Source organism: Schistocerca serialis, chromosome 7 (assembly GCF_023864345.2).
Source record: "Schistocerca serialis cubense isolate TAMUIC-IGC-003099 chromosome 7, iqSchSeri2.2, whole genome shotgun sequence".
Lineage (NCBI taxonomy): Eukaryota > Metazoa > Arthropoda > Insecta > Orthoptera > Acrididae > Schistocerca > Schistocerca serialis.
Window position 1 is genome coordinate 568,451,361 of NC_064644.1, and position 15,164 is coordinate 568,466,524.

Genomic DNA, 15,164 nt, shown 5'->3' on the forward strand with positions numbered 1-15,164 from the left:
AAATAGCAAACAGCCTGACGTGATGAGCAAGTTTGGCGCGTATGCTTAGTAACACACCGCGGGCACGATTTCAAAACAGCATTTGCCTGCCGGCGTGGCACACTTGGGATAGAGCAAGACGGCACCGGCGCGCCCGGGCACGAGGGCCGTACACGGCGCTGCAGGCTTGCTATTCTGACACACTGTGGGGAAGTTTCAAACGACTCCTGAGCAAAATCCAGTGTGTCTTGTCGATCCAATATGTCGATCACTTGGGCAAGGCATGGTCTGACAAGTTTCAAAATCTGTTCCCTGATACGTGTATCAGAAACTTTCTGTGCAATGGCGTCACGTACAATGGTATCCGAGTACGTGAGGCCACATTGACATTCAAAGGCGCAGTCGCGAGTGAGGCCTCGTAAATTTACCACCCACTTCCGATTTAGTCCAGTCAAATAGCAGATATACTTCGCAAAAGGTGGGGTAGAAGAGTTTATTTTTTTTTCAACTCGTTCATACGGTTGGAAAGATTAGAACACCGAGTTTTGCCAACAAAATTTCGCTTCGGAAAACTTTCTGCAGTCAAAAAACTTGGAAAATTTCGGCCTTTTTTCAGTTTTTTCAACATATCTCAGTTTTTTTTGCTTCTATCGCTTTAACGTCTATTTTCTTTTTTAAAGAGCACAAAATTCTCTATAAATTTGATTGTTGTCATTTTTTCTACTCCCAATATCTAAGGCGCTACAGCGCCTCAAAAAATACCAATTTATCAAATTTCGAGCATAGTGGCAAGATACCTTATTTTTAACATTATTTTTTCAGTTTGTGTTTGTGTAGTATAAATACATTATACATCATGTTATATGTTGGAATTTACCACCTCACTTTCAGGTATTCAATTTCTCTGTATGCAACATGAGGATTGCTGGGCACCTAACTATGGTGATTCTTACATCACTACCTGAAGTTCACTATGGGCCACCTCAGCCCTGGTATTTGTAAAACTATAAATATAAAAATACATCATTAAGAGACATAGACACACACACACACACACACACACACACACACACACACACACACACACACACACACACACACAAAATAAATTGTCTCAGGAAACTGAACTATTATTAGCTGCAATAGGCAACCTAATTAGATAGGTAATTATTCTTGTGTATAAAAGCCACACAGTTGACATTAAAAATAAGTAGCTTTATTACAATTAAAATGCATTGTCATTTACTAAAAAATATTGACAGTTCTGGGTGTGTAATACTTGTAATATCGCACTTTAGCGCACTTGAGACAGATATGAGCATCACTTCCAACGTTTTGATGGGCCAGGCACCTCAGTGTCACCAGAAATACCTCGAGTTACGGATTCAGGGTTTGTACATAGAGTTGATCCCAGATTGACCTCTTCTTTAAACAGCGAGTCAGCCTCAGCAAGTTCGTTGATTTCGTCAGCGGTTTCCTCAACGTCCTCCATAACATCTTCTTCACTGCCTTCATATAAAAATTTTGACACGTTTTCACAGTTGACCCCAATACATTTCTTACAAATTGAAGAACATTTCAAACCCGCTTTTCTGCAGGAGCGCGCTCCGCCACAGTTCAGCTTGCATGAGCATGAAACAATGTGAAGAAGTGCTTCAGGTGCTGGATCTCGGCTCATTATAACGGGTATTGGACCATGGTCACTGTGATTCCAACCCCATTTCTCAGGAGGTTTCCATTTTCCCATCCAACTTTGGACTTGTTGGTAATCCCGCAACGAATGATGTTGTGCAGCATCTTGTGTAGGTGGCAACCGTGCAAGATTCAGTTTGCTTTTTGTGGCAGACTTGGCGAATAGCTGTTACCGCAAATGGTCTAGTGTGTGGGAACTGCTGACACCTCCACTATACAATGCGATAGTAACCTGTTCTCCTGCTGTTGTTATTTTTTCACGGGTAGCATGTGGCTTATTTAACGTGCAAAGCGTTGAGGTTAGGTGTTCATTTTTCGCAACAATATTGCAGCACTTAATTTTTCCTTGACCAAAAAAACGGATGTTGTATCACATCCGCTAAAGGCGTGAGTGAACAGAATATATTCACTGTCAAACTTGTAAGATGCAGTGGAAAACCACTTGTCTTCTGCATTTCCTCTTCCTGGCTTTAAGAAAAATAAGTTTTCAATGCCATGCCCCAAACCGGTCATGAGCACAAGCAGGTCAACATCTTCTCCTACAATGACAACACTTCCAAAATCTTTGATTCTTGAAATGGCAGATGTTACAATCATAACGTAAGCATCTTCCTGTGCCTGGTGCACTTCAATGCTACACTCCAGAAATTCCTTTTTAAGAAGTGTGATCAAACGCATCTTGTTTCGTTCATTGTACAAGAACTTGTCCTGAGGGACTTGGTTCACCATCTCTGATTCAACCACAACGTCAACCGAAGAATGTTTTTTGGACTTACGAATCCTCTCAGCACTCTTTGTGCTACATTTGTCTCCCTCACATGGATACCCATCAAATACAATAGCAAATTGAGATCCAAAATGACGTTGCAGGTAAGAAACATAGCTTTGGGCTATTGACTTGAAGCAAACATTTCGAGTCCAAGTCACTTTGTGGATAAGGTACCCTCATCAATGACAAAAAATTTACTCGGTCCACCTGACTTCACATCTTCCACTGGAACGAAGGCATTGTAGAATGAAGATTTTGGTCCTTTTCGCATGCCTTTTTCTGAGAATAGGGACATTGGGTAAGGAGCAAGTTCATATTTCAGAACTCTTCTTCACTTTGTTTCATTAAACAAATCCTTTGGAAAAGAGTTAAAGCATCAACAGCAGTAATTTTAGTGCTCCCAGCTTTTACAGAATTGAACGCAGAAAGGAGAGTCACAACTTTATCTTTTCTACGGAACTTTACATCGTGGAAATTGTCACCAACTATTCTTTACATGCCTTTTTCCCCCCTCTTCGTGACACATATGACAATTAACCCCTCCGTTCCGACAACACCACTGCTGATAGACATTATAAAATCATTTTCAGGGAAGGGAGGGGGCACGCAGCTTACGCAAGTCTATGCCATCTCGTTCGATGCAACACCTTCTTGCATCTACATGCTGTTCTGATGTTACTGCGCTCACTTCGCAATACGATTCAATTTCTTCACAAATGTTCTGCATGTGAATCATACCCAATGTCCATCTGGTTAATACACTATCCGTAATTCCTCGGCCAGATGTAAGTCCTCCAGAACTCTTCATTGTTCTCATCAATGTTTGTTCTATAGTCATGTCAGAAGGAACCCCTGACCAATACTTTTCTGATCGCCGGATTGTAACATGTCCTTTCGTTGTGAACTTCTCATATTCTGATAAATCCATTTCTTCCTCGAGTCTCAACATATCCTGTAAGTAGAGTTCAAATGGCTCTGAGCACTATGGGACTTAACTGCTACGGTCATCAGTCCCCTAGAACTTAGAACTACTTAAACCTAACTAACCTAAGGACATCACACACATCCATGCCCGAGGCAGGATTCGAACCTGCGACCGTAGCGGTCGTGCGGTTCCAGACTGTAGCGCCTTTAACCGCTCGGCCACTCCGGCCGGCCTGTAAGTAGAGGTGGCCACTTTTAGCGTACATAAAATGTCCAGCTGAATGGAAGTAGGGAAGCATTTTTCGCACGCTTTCAAGATGAAGTTTCCAATTGCCTGATCGATTCGCTTCAATAAATTGTTTCATGAGAGTGACCATCTTGTAGTACTGAACCCATAATTTTACTGTGGGTCCCATACTTTCAATCGTTTTCAGGGCAGTTACAAATTTTTTTATGACTTGTTCCCTGAGAACACTGGTATCCTGGCCAAATGACAATTCTGACTCACCACAAGGAGAAGACCAGTCATTCAATTTCCCACGTTCATCTTCTGTTAGCTCAATGTGATCCCACACTTGACAGGCCAAAGCAAGGTGACACAATAAATGCGCTCGCACAGCCCTGGAATATGCATGTCCTGACAAAATCTTTTCAACACTGTTTTCAGCGAATATTACACCAAATAAGTCCTTTAATCCACTTCCACCCATGATCATACCGATACATCCCATGAACGACATAAGGAAATGGAAACCTCCAAGTCGGACCTCCACATTATGAAATTCAGGAAGATCAATCTCCACGATATCCCTTGCCTTCCAATACAGAGGCTGATCAAATGTGACAAAGCATGTAGTCTGATTATGTCTTTTACATGCATCTCTAGCTATCATCAGAGCAGTATATATGGTGTCATAATGGGTTGGTGAAGAATTAAGAAATGGAAGACACTTTATTTTAGAACGTTAATATTCTTTGCCTGCCGTCAAGCGTTCCATGTAACCATTCCATCCTGCATTCTGAGACCGTTAACAATATAACCACGTAATTTCCGCTGTTGAGATGACGATCTCACCTTCTGCAGGAGCAATTATGTCCAAATCTTCAATTTTTATAGCCTTCAGCCCTCCAACTTCTGTTCTGTGGAATGTCTGTATGTCATTTTTTTTCCGCCTCCACTAACAAGTTGAGCTGAGGGACGATGATTCAACTTTTTAATATTTTTCTGAGGAAGCAATGCATCATGAGGAATAACACACATTATACCTCCCATTGCATGAAAAGTACCAGTTCCATCTAGGGTGTTTACATTGAAATCTGCATTATCAAACACAAATTGGCAAAATGCGTCACTTCGTTGTCTTTCGTTGTCAAGCTGAAGGATTGAAGACACTTCCAATGGGGCAGCTTCCGTATCAGATGCTGCAAAGCCAAGCGAAGACAAAACCTGGATGAGATGTTTTGAGCCAAACTTCCGGTACAAGTATGCACTAATAGCAATCAAAAGTGATGAAACAAACGAACGTGGCCATGCAGACATTCCACATGCACTTATGAGTGCATGAGCAAGAGAAACACATATTTTCCCCCATTTTCTGGGAGACCGCTTGTGTTTCAAAATTATAGTTTCAAAGAGCAATCTTACAGATTCTGATATGACAGACTCTACATCACATAAAAAATTATCAGAGGGAGGGTACTGTTTTACATCGTACACTACTGATCTTATATCGTCTAATATGATATTTGCAGCTGCTTTGACGATTCGTAGCCTTTCTTGCTGAGTATCTGAATTTCTTTTGGTGTACCAATTTTCACTGAGTAGTTGGTGCCCAACATCCTTGAAACATACGACTGCTGGCCTTGAAGCTGTTTCAGCTATCACCACATCGTCACCATATTTCTGGAAAACGCGAGCCTTGACAGGTCGAATATCAGGACGAGGTGATGTGAGTATTTGCTCTAACAGATCGTCCATAGAAAACTGACATTCTTCCGTATTGGTTTCCAGGTAGGCAAATGTAGCCTCCATGGCTTCATCTACTTGTGTTGCAGATCGGTAACCACGTTTCTGCCCAGTAGCTGAAACACCGTGAAAGAACTTTCTGTAGCAAAATCTGTGGTACCACCCATCTGCAGCAACCAAATCATTTACATTTTGAATCAGCTCTATCACTTGTTGACCAAATTCATCACCACGTCGTTTAGCCTGTTCTAATACTGTCGACTGTACTTCCAATTTCATTACTTTGTAAACAAAATTTGATTTGGCATATGGCAATCTTAACTGCTTGGTTAAAAAGTCATCAGCATTCCCTTTTGCACATAAGAAGCATTTCTCTTTGAAATTGAACTGACCTTTTTTCCTGCGACCGACGTAGCACGCCTGTTGGTTCCTGAGGATGTCGAAGGCTAGCTGCTATCATTCTCTCATTAATGTACTTCTTGTAGCATGCTTCATGCACCATCACTTCACTGAGCGTTTTCAAATAACGGGTGTGAGCAGACTCCCTGCGTTTAGCACTACAATAAGTGTGCTCAGTCCTTTCTTTTTCACATTGCGTCCACCACTCACCACAGTTTTTTCGCAAATGAAACACAAATTCATGTCAGACATACTCATTTTCAGCACCACAACATATACTGAATGGAAGCGACTCCAAACTGTAGGACCCTTATTGTTGTGTGCTAATAGCTGTCAGCACGCTGTGAACAATCACCAGAGATAATCGCCTTCCGCCCGCCAAAGAATAAATACGCTTCTGTCCGCTAAAGAACAATTCCTACATACTTTTTCTTATAACTGATCATTAACGTCAATCAACTGTAGAAAATGTACGGCACCTGCATGCAATCGTATTACATATTGTAACACCAATAAACTTCACGCAATCCGACGTGAATGTGTTCGTAGTTACTGAATATGATGCTGTTTGTCCTGGCCCTGCAGCAGAGTGAGATGGTAAATTCCAATGAATAACATGATGAGTAATATGTTTATACTACACAAATGGAAACTGAAATAACAGTGTTCATAAATTAGGTAATTTGCCACTTTGCTCGAAATTTGAAAAATTGGTATTTTTTGACGCGCTGTAGCACCTTAGATACTGGGAGTAGAAAAAAATGGTAAGAATCAAATTTGTAGAGAATTTTGTGCTCTTTAAAAAAGAAAATAGACGTCAAAGCGATAGGAGCAAATGAAACTGAGATATTTTGAAAAAAACTGAAAAAGTCCGAAATTTTCGAAGTTTTTTGACTGCAGAAAGTTTTCCCACGAGAAATTTTGTTGGCAAAACTTGGTTTTCTAACCTTTACAACAATATGAACAAGTTAAAAAAATAAAATCTTTTACCCCACCTTTTGCAAGGTACAGGCTTTTCTTCTGTCAGTTTCACTGGACTAATTAGTCTGTCCCATCGCACGTCTTGCTCGGAAAAATTGGTACCTCTTTGCCACAATGTTGATAGTCTGTTTGTAATAGGCATCCAATGCTGACAGAATCTCTTTGTATGACAAAGTAGCTATTTCTCGTCGGTGAAACAACTTGACTATCACACGATATGTGGACACTCAGACACACGCTAAGAGAAAAGGCTGCCGCTCGTTACCTTGAATCCTGTAGGCGGCGAGATGAAAGCCAAATTGTCGCGACCACTCCGTCCGGCTTTCCAATGCAGAATCAAAGGCTCGAAACGGCGGTGCCACTGCGTGCTGGGGCTGCAATGGCGGTGGCCCGCTGCCGGCCGCATCCTGTTGCACAGCACGCTGACCTTGGACGAGCTGTCCAAGTGCATCCAGCAGCGCCTGCATCTGCTGATTCTGCAAGCGGTAAAATTCTGACAGTACATCTGGTGTTTGTGGCGTGGCCATTGTACAAATGAAATCAGGGCAAACTCAACTGGGCAGTACGGGAGCTACGCAAACCACTGTCACCCACAGTCACTCGTCTGTCAGGAGTCTATCAGCCGTCCAACAGTATAGTTCGTTAGAAGACAGGAAAAACACCATTTTTATCTTTGCATCACAGCTAACCAATTAGCAGAAGACTCGTCGCCATTTTGTTATGTATGAGGCGAAACTATGGGCCTCATGGAAAAAGGGTGACCCGGCTGAGTCACGCAATTTGGCTCTTAGTCTGATCAAGAGGGGTGGCCATTAATTGCACGCGTTGATCACGTAGGCTTGACGGGATGTATTTGGAACATCTTACGTGATTATAAAGTTAGTAGACAGGAATGTAATTAAATACTTAGCTTTAATTCAGCATCAGCAGTGAAAGTAGATCTTGACTTTGTACATTAATATTTACAAGTGCAGTTATAGGCTGAACTGCGAATACTTCTTTACAATTCTGATTGCTTCACACATATAGATCAATTGGCAATGCATAAACTGTATGTGGCACCTGGCTATGTCGTAGCTACTGACTTAGCTGAAGGCTATGCTAACTAGCGTCTCTGCAAATAAGATCTCTGAAGCTATAACAAGTGAACCATTCCTATTAAAGTCGGCTGTAGAACTGGCCAGTGCGCCAGCTTGTCTCTTAAGACCAGCCGAGTGGCGGCTCTCGGTCTGCTAGCATAGACAGTGGCGACTCGCGGGTCCGATATGTACTGACGGACCGCGGCCGATTTGAAGCCTACAACCTAGCAAGTGTGGTGCCTTGCGGTGACACCACAATTTCCATTCATCAGGTGTAGAAATATGAAACCGGAAATTCCCTATAGACGGTGCTGGCCGTCTTTGTAGGGCCCGTGAGACCGCGTCTGCAGCGCCGTCTGCTTCCTGTAACGGCTGACGACAAATGTCAACGCAGAATAACCCAAGTTCCATGCATCGGTATCTGTTGTGTGACAGTTCTTGAATTTATCAGCTCTTGCTATCTTAGGAATTCTGTGAATGATGTTTTCCCGAAAGTCTCATGGTACGTTACCAGTCTCATAGATTACACGCCAAAGTGAATATTCGTTTGTTTGCTACTTCCCCCAATGGTTTCAGAAATTCCCATAGAATGCCTGAGCTAGCAGGGCAGAGCGGATTAGTATGTGAAAATGAGCCAAAATAAGTTGCTGTCAGTTGCACTCAACATATAAACTTTATTTATCGACACACGATATTACAACAAGGATGCAAAACACTCCAAACTTTAATCGATCTCCTTTGGTTAACTTTATATCGACTGAAGGACACACTCAAAATCCAAGACACAAGGCCTAAGCAAGAAATTGAAATACAAGGTTCTTCTGGAGGTTTCACAAAAAATATTTTCTAAATCTTCGACCTAAACAGGCTGGGGGCCGCATATTAAGCAATAAGAAGAGTTTCAATCAAAAGGCAGAAGACCTTATCATAAAACATTTCATATAAAATTCGGCTGAAGGCCCCTATAAAGAATAACGATCTCATGCCTTAAGGGCAATACAAGAACATTAAGAGATATTAATACTCGGCTAAATGCCACACATCAACTAAATAACTAAAACCCAAACAGGGAAATTACTATGTAACACACAACGAACGGCGCTCAGAAGTTTCTAAGGGTCGGCCTGAGATTGTAACACTAACGCCCGTTTAGGTGAGACAGGCAGCCTGACCAACGAATTCTTAATCTGAAGGCAACCCAACCCACAGACAGCCGACCGACCAATCAACAAAATCAGTTCCGCTCCACGCAACCAGTAAAACGACCACAAGATTTCTATACGACGACACACAGAATATTGGCGCCCACAACGATCAACAACACCTCAGCTGTCGAACTACACACTGCGCTAGACAGCAACAACAAGACGAGGAAAATACACTGCCGAAAATTACGTCAACGACCAGGGCATGTAACCGGAACGTCAACGACCACAAGGCAGGAGATACCGCTGATCAACTTCAGTAACAGGGAATAAATTAAGTTACACTCCAGAGGAAGACGGTTGGAATCTTGTCCGACCTGAATACACACACGTTGTCGCTCGCGGGAATATCCCAAAAGCGACAACCAGGATCAAACAAAGAAATGTGAACAGTTGAGGCTCGATTGTAGATTAAGTGAGGACTCAACTTTCATGTGCAAGATCGGTGGGCGACGAACTTCGCAACACTCGCAAGCAGCACTTCACACTCCAACCGCGTATTTTCACCGCCAGCGGGCCCGGCCAGAGTACGTGCGACGGAGACTGCCTTGCTGCTCCACGCCAACCGACTGACTCCCGGGCTCGGAAACGGTGAAAGGACCAAATATACGTCGGCTGATGAGACGACCAACCGAACGACCAACCAACGGTCGTCCCGCTCCAATTTGCCTCCGTCAGACAGTTCGTGTGTGTCGCCAGCGGTCAGTCGGCACCTCACCGGCGCTCCGTCCCCGACTTCACTGCTTCTGCGTCCCGACTGCACTGCTGGCCCAACTCACTGCCAGACACACACGACGACCCGGAAATACTATCGGTCGCTCCAGAGGTGGTAAGAGAGTGCACTTATCGATACCCGCTGCTGCTGCCGCTCACGGGCAAGTAAGGCAGGAAGTTAGTGACACCAGTAAATGGAATAAGAAACGATGCGGGCGTACCGTAATAGAAGATGACAAACAATAAATGGCAGGAACACGAGCCGCCCACGTCTCAAGAACGTTATGTATACCTGCTTCCTTATTTGATCTCAAGTCTTCCTGAGCGAACCGAGCGAGGTGGCGCAGTGGTTAGCACACTGGACTCGCATTCGGGAGAACGACAGTTCAATCTCACGTCCGGCCATCCTGATTTACGTTTTCCGTGATTTCCTTAAATTGCTCCAGGCAAATGCCGGGATGATTCCTTTGAAAGGGCACGGCCGACTTCCTTCCCCGTCCCTCCCTAATCCGATGAGACCGATGACCTCGCTGTCTGGTCTCCTCCCCCAAATAATCCAATCCAATCCTTCCTGGGCGCTTTTAAATTCTGAGTAATACTGCGTCTTCCATGTTGACTCAATTTCTTCTTCTATAACGTCCTCAGACAACACCTCCCTGTCATAGAGGCCTTCAGTGTACCCTTCCACCTATCTGCACTCTCCTCCGAGTTTAATGAAGAAATTCCTCCTGCACTCTTTATGTTGACTTTTATTTTTAATTTCAGATGGCCTATAGTGTTCGTTTGGTTCTCCGCATACGAAAATACACACAGAACTCCTAAACACAGACGTTGACTGTGGGTATTGTATGACAGAGACAGTCACTTTCGCCGGCCGGAGTGGCCGTGCGGTTCTAGGCGCTACAGTCTGGAGCCGAGCGACCGCTACGGTCGCAGGTTCGAATCCTGCCTCGGGCATGGATGTGTGTGATGTCCTTAGATTAGTTTTGTTTAATTAGATCTAAGTTCTAGGCGACTTATGACCTCAGAAGTTAGGACGCATAGTGCTCAGAGCCATTTGAACCACAGTCCCTTTCACTGTTCAGAGATGTCACTAAATCCGCCCAAAGATATAAACAGCCGTGCATGAGAAGCGCCTATTAGACGAAAGGGGTCCGACAGCCGATCAGTTCCTGTCATTCCACCATAAAGGAGATACACGGCTCGGGTTGTCTGTGGGCGGTCAATACCGCGGTTCGATGGCTTCCGCATTGTTACTTTGTGCCAGGAAGGGCTCTCAACAAGGGAAGTGTCAAGGCGTCTTGGAGTGAACCTAAGCGATGTTGTTCGGACATGGAGGAGATACAGAGAGACAGAAACTGTCGATGACATGCCTCGCTTAGGCCGCCTAAGGGCTACTACTACAGTGGATGAGAGTTACCTACGGATTATGGCTCGGAGGAACCCTGACAGCAAAGTCACCAAGTTGAATAATGTTTTTCGTGCAGCCACAGGACGTCGTATTACGACTGAAACTGCCCGCAATAGGCTGCATGATGCCCAAGTTCACTCCCCACGTCCATGGCGAGGTCCATTATCGCAACCACGACACGATGCAGGGCGGTACAAATGGGCCCAACAACATGTCGAAATGACCGCTCAGGATTGGCATCACGTTCTCTTCACCGATGAGTGTCGCATATGCCTGCAACCAGACAATCGACGGAGACAACCCGGTCAGGCTGAACGCCTTAGACACACTGTCCAGCGAGTGCAACAAGGTGGTTCCCTCCTGTTTTTTTTTGGGGGGGGGGGGGGTGAGGCATTATGTGGGGCCGACGTACGCCGCTGGTGGTCATGGTAGGCGCCGTAACGGCTGTGAGATCGTGAATGCCATCCTCCGACCGATAGTGCAACCACATCGGTAGCTTATTGGCGAGCCATTCGTCTTCATGTACGGCAATTCGCGCCCTCATCGTGCACGTCTTTTGAAGGACTTCCTTCAGGATAACGACATCGCTCGACATCACCAGCATGTTCTCCTGACGTGAACCCTATCGAACATGCCTGGGATAGATTGAAAATGGCTGTTTATGGACGACGTGACCCACCAACCACTCTGAGGGATCTATGCCGAATCGCCGTTGAGGAGTGAGACAATCTGGACCAACAGTTCCTTGATGAACCTGTTGATAGTATGCCACGACGAATACAGGCATGCATCAAAGCAAGAGGACATGCTACGGGGTATTAGACATACCGGTGCGTACAGCAATCTGGACTACCACCTCTGAAGGTCTCACTGTATAGTGATACAACATGCATTGTGTGGTTTTCATGAGCAATAAAAAGGGCGGAAATGATGTTTATGTTGATCTCTATTCCAATTTTCTGTGCAGGTTCCGGTACTCTCGGTACCGAGATGAAGCAAAACTTTTTTTGATGTGTGCATTTTGTGCTAATTTCATAACCAGGTACAATGGTATTTCACTAGGTTTGTTCGACTGTACGCACAGACGTCAGTGTCATACTAACCATATGACTGTATATATCACACGATTTCCTTCATTTTTAAGAATCATTTATGTAAGAAACCAGTATCGGATTCGCAAGTTGTCGTACAGCTCTTGCTATATTATCCCACAATATGTTAGGCCTCGTAAGTTTCTACACACTGGTTTCCGAATCACGATTCCTAATCTCAAGTTGGAGCATTCCTGAATGTTTATATGAATGTGGGAGATCACCCTGTGTGTGCATCTAACTCTTTTCCTGTGGACAGACATATCCGCGACCTGTCTCTGTCCGCTACAATGTGAAGTGAGACTTCTATCTGGAAGACGTTGCACTAGCAGCTATAGGATAAAAGCAGTGAAGTTCCCGGACAGTATGATGATATACACTAACGGCTTGTAGTCGCTATCTCCGATGCTAGTGGAGGAAAGTCGTTCACACAATGTATGAATATAAACCACAAGAAGATTATCTCTTGTTGTAAAAATGGAAACTTTCGCGGTCGGAAACGTCACAGTTATTAAACTTTTCCGGGCTATTATACCGATCTCCGATGACTTTCTTGCTGAAAACCAAACGAAACGTTGGGGTTAAACAAGAAATCTATCCGACCACGGCATCATGGCACGGAATATTTTAATAACTGTTATTATCTTTAGAATACTTGTTAACAGATTATCTTCCGTTAACTGCACTTGTTTTAATAAAAATTTCGTTCTAAGGCTTTGAAGTCATTATTAAGTGGTGATTTGTTCATCTCCAGCCATGTAAAATGCATCTCGAAAGCTAGGATATTTTGTTGTAGCTGCCATGGCGCCAAGCAAATTCTGCATCGTTGGTCAAAGGGATGCGGTGTTGAATTGAGGCCTAACCAGAAAGCACAGGCAGGCAACAGCGTGATAAAACGTTACTCCAGCCATGTAAAATGCTTCCCGCTTAACCCCCATTACCAGCCGTAGCAAATTTATTGCTTCCAATCACTTTTCAATAGTGCATTCATGGTGGAAATTCCACCGGAACTTTTTCTCAGAGGAAAGATGGGCATAATCTGATCTTATTTTTTTGTGCCAATACTATTTACGTTTAAGATTAAACCTGACATCAACATCTTTCATATTTAGTTCGTTTTCTCTATTGAGATTAATGTATGTGATATGCTTCACGACGTTCACATCTCTTGCTTAGATTTGTTTGCTGTTGACCAATATAGGTACAACTTTCAAGCCCTTAACTAAGAGCTGATGCAAAATATGTTTCATACCTACATGATTTGTTTTCGCATTCCTGTCTTTTGATCTAGAAAAAGCGTGAAACTACTTTCAACTAGGCAAAGAAGAAAAATATGCAAGTAAAATGAGATAATATACATCTTTTATTATTTCCGTTACAAAAATGTTAACTTTCGTATGTTACAGCCCGAGAAGAACGAGAACTACACCCTGGTTGACCTGACTCTACCTGTCATGAAACCTGCAATAGTGAACAGGTCAATCTTGGCAGATACGTGGCCAATGAGACTAGTTGAAGCGTACCACGAAGCTGGTGTTCTATGCTGCAACAGACTGAAGCACCCAGCAATGCAAGAATGGCTCAAGTAAGTGAAAGTTTCTTTATATTCTGAATAATTTTTTGATTTATAGAAACTAAAAACAGTCATGCAGTAAGCTGTACATCTGTAACGTGTAGGTCACCGCTCGCTGTGTCTCGCAGAGAGTAGTTAATGCCCCAAGATTATTTCTCTCATTCCCATTCGGTTTCTGGAAGGCACGAGGGAAGAGGGACTGGCGGTGTCCTCTATATGAGCCTTCATTTTTCTAATGACACCGTTGAGTGCATTTATGTTGGAGGAAGTAAGATGTTTCCTGATTAATTTAGGGATTTTCTAAGGCTCAGACGGCTGCACGGTGACTTTCTTGTAGTCTCTGGCCCTGCAGTCTGTGACGCTCTTAAAATGACTCAACAAACTTGTGACGAATCGTGCGGGTCTTTTGTGAAGCTTTACTACCTCTTTCGTTAGTTGAATTGGTGAGGAATCCTTATCCGTGAGCAGTACTCAAGGAATGTTTGTGTGAGTTTTGTAAGCCAGCTGCTTCCTGAACAGATTGCGATTCCTTGGGATTCTTCCAATAAATCTATCTAGAGTCTCTTAGCTTTATGTGTCAGTTTTACCTCGAATCGCTCCGGGCAAATTCTCCTAGACAGCGACGGTAATGACTGATTTCACCGATCAAGTTATCCGTTGTTACGGTATATTTTTGTCTTATTATCTGTTTTAAATCACGTTTCATTACGCCAAAGGCATCTGTCAATATTTGCATCAAATACTGACCAGGTACAAGTCTCCCCGTATTTTCCTAGCAAGCTTTAAACGGTGTCATCTCCCTGTACAAAGCTGTGCTCTTTGGCGAAAACCCTAGTGATAATACAAACTATGTTTTTTACACCTCCTTCTCAATGTGAACAAAATACTACAGGGAGGAATAGGGAAATTTTCATTTTAGATGGGCGCAGATTTTAACAGATCAGTTTCCTGGTTACTGGCACCATAAACGTGGAAAAATAAAATTAAGTGTCTTCTGTGAAATATGACCTGAATGGCAATAGCAAAATGTTACATAATGAAATCTACGTCCATCATAGATCCGGTCCTCACCGGTGGCCAACCCAGTTACCGCTCGCACTGAGGCTAACCCTTCACCTGTGGTCGAGTGGGAGGTCGCCCCGGATGAAGCAGGTCGCGAAAGACGTCCCAGGCGGCCGCACATAATGCCTTCCCGGTTTGTCTGACAAACAGATTCCAGGTTCTGTCTGTCGCTGGGCCAGATGCTGTCGCCTGTCCTGTTGCAGAGGAAACGACTCAGCCTGCAAGATTCGGGCAATCGCAGAGGATGGGATTATTGGTAGTTGGGAGCTCCAACGTTAGGCGCGTTGTGGGGCCCCTTAGGGACTTGGCTGACAAGAAG

General features: G+C 43.8%; 1 protein-coding gene across 1 annotated transcript in view; it reads left to right on the forward strand.

Annotated features, from left to right (window-relative positions):
• The window catches only part of LOC126413254 (UDP-glucosyltransferase 2-like), a 124,359-nt gene that overhangs the window by 77,337 nt on the left and 31,858 nt on the right, over positions 1 to 15,164 (forward strand). Inside the window, exon 5 of the mRNA XM_050083155.1 lies at positions 13,617 to 13,795. Within this exon, the coding sequence (XP_049939112.1) occupies positions 13,617 to 13,795 (179 nt within the window). The remainder of the gene's footprint in view (positions 1 to 13,616; positions 13,796 to 15,164) is intronic.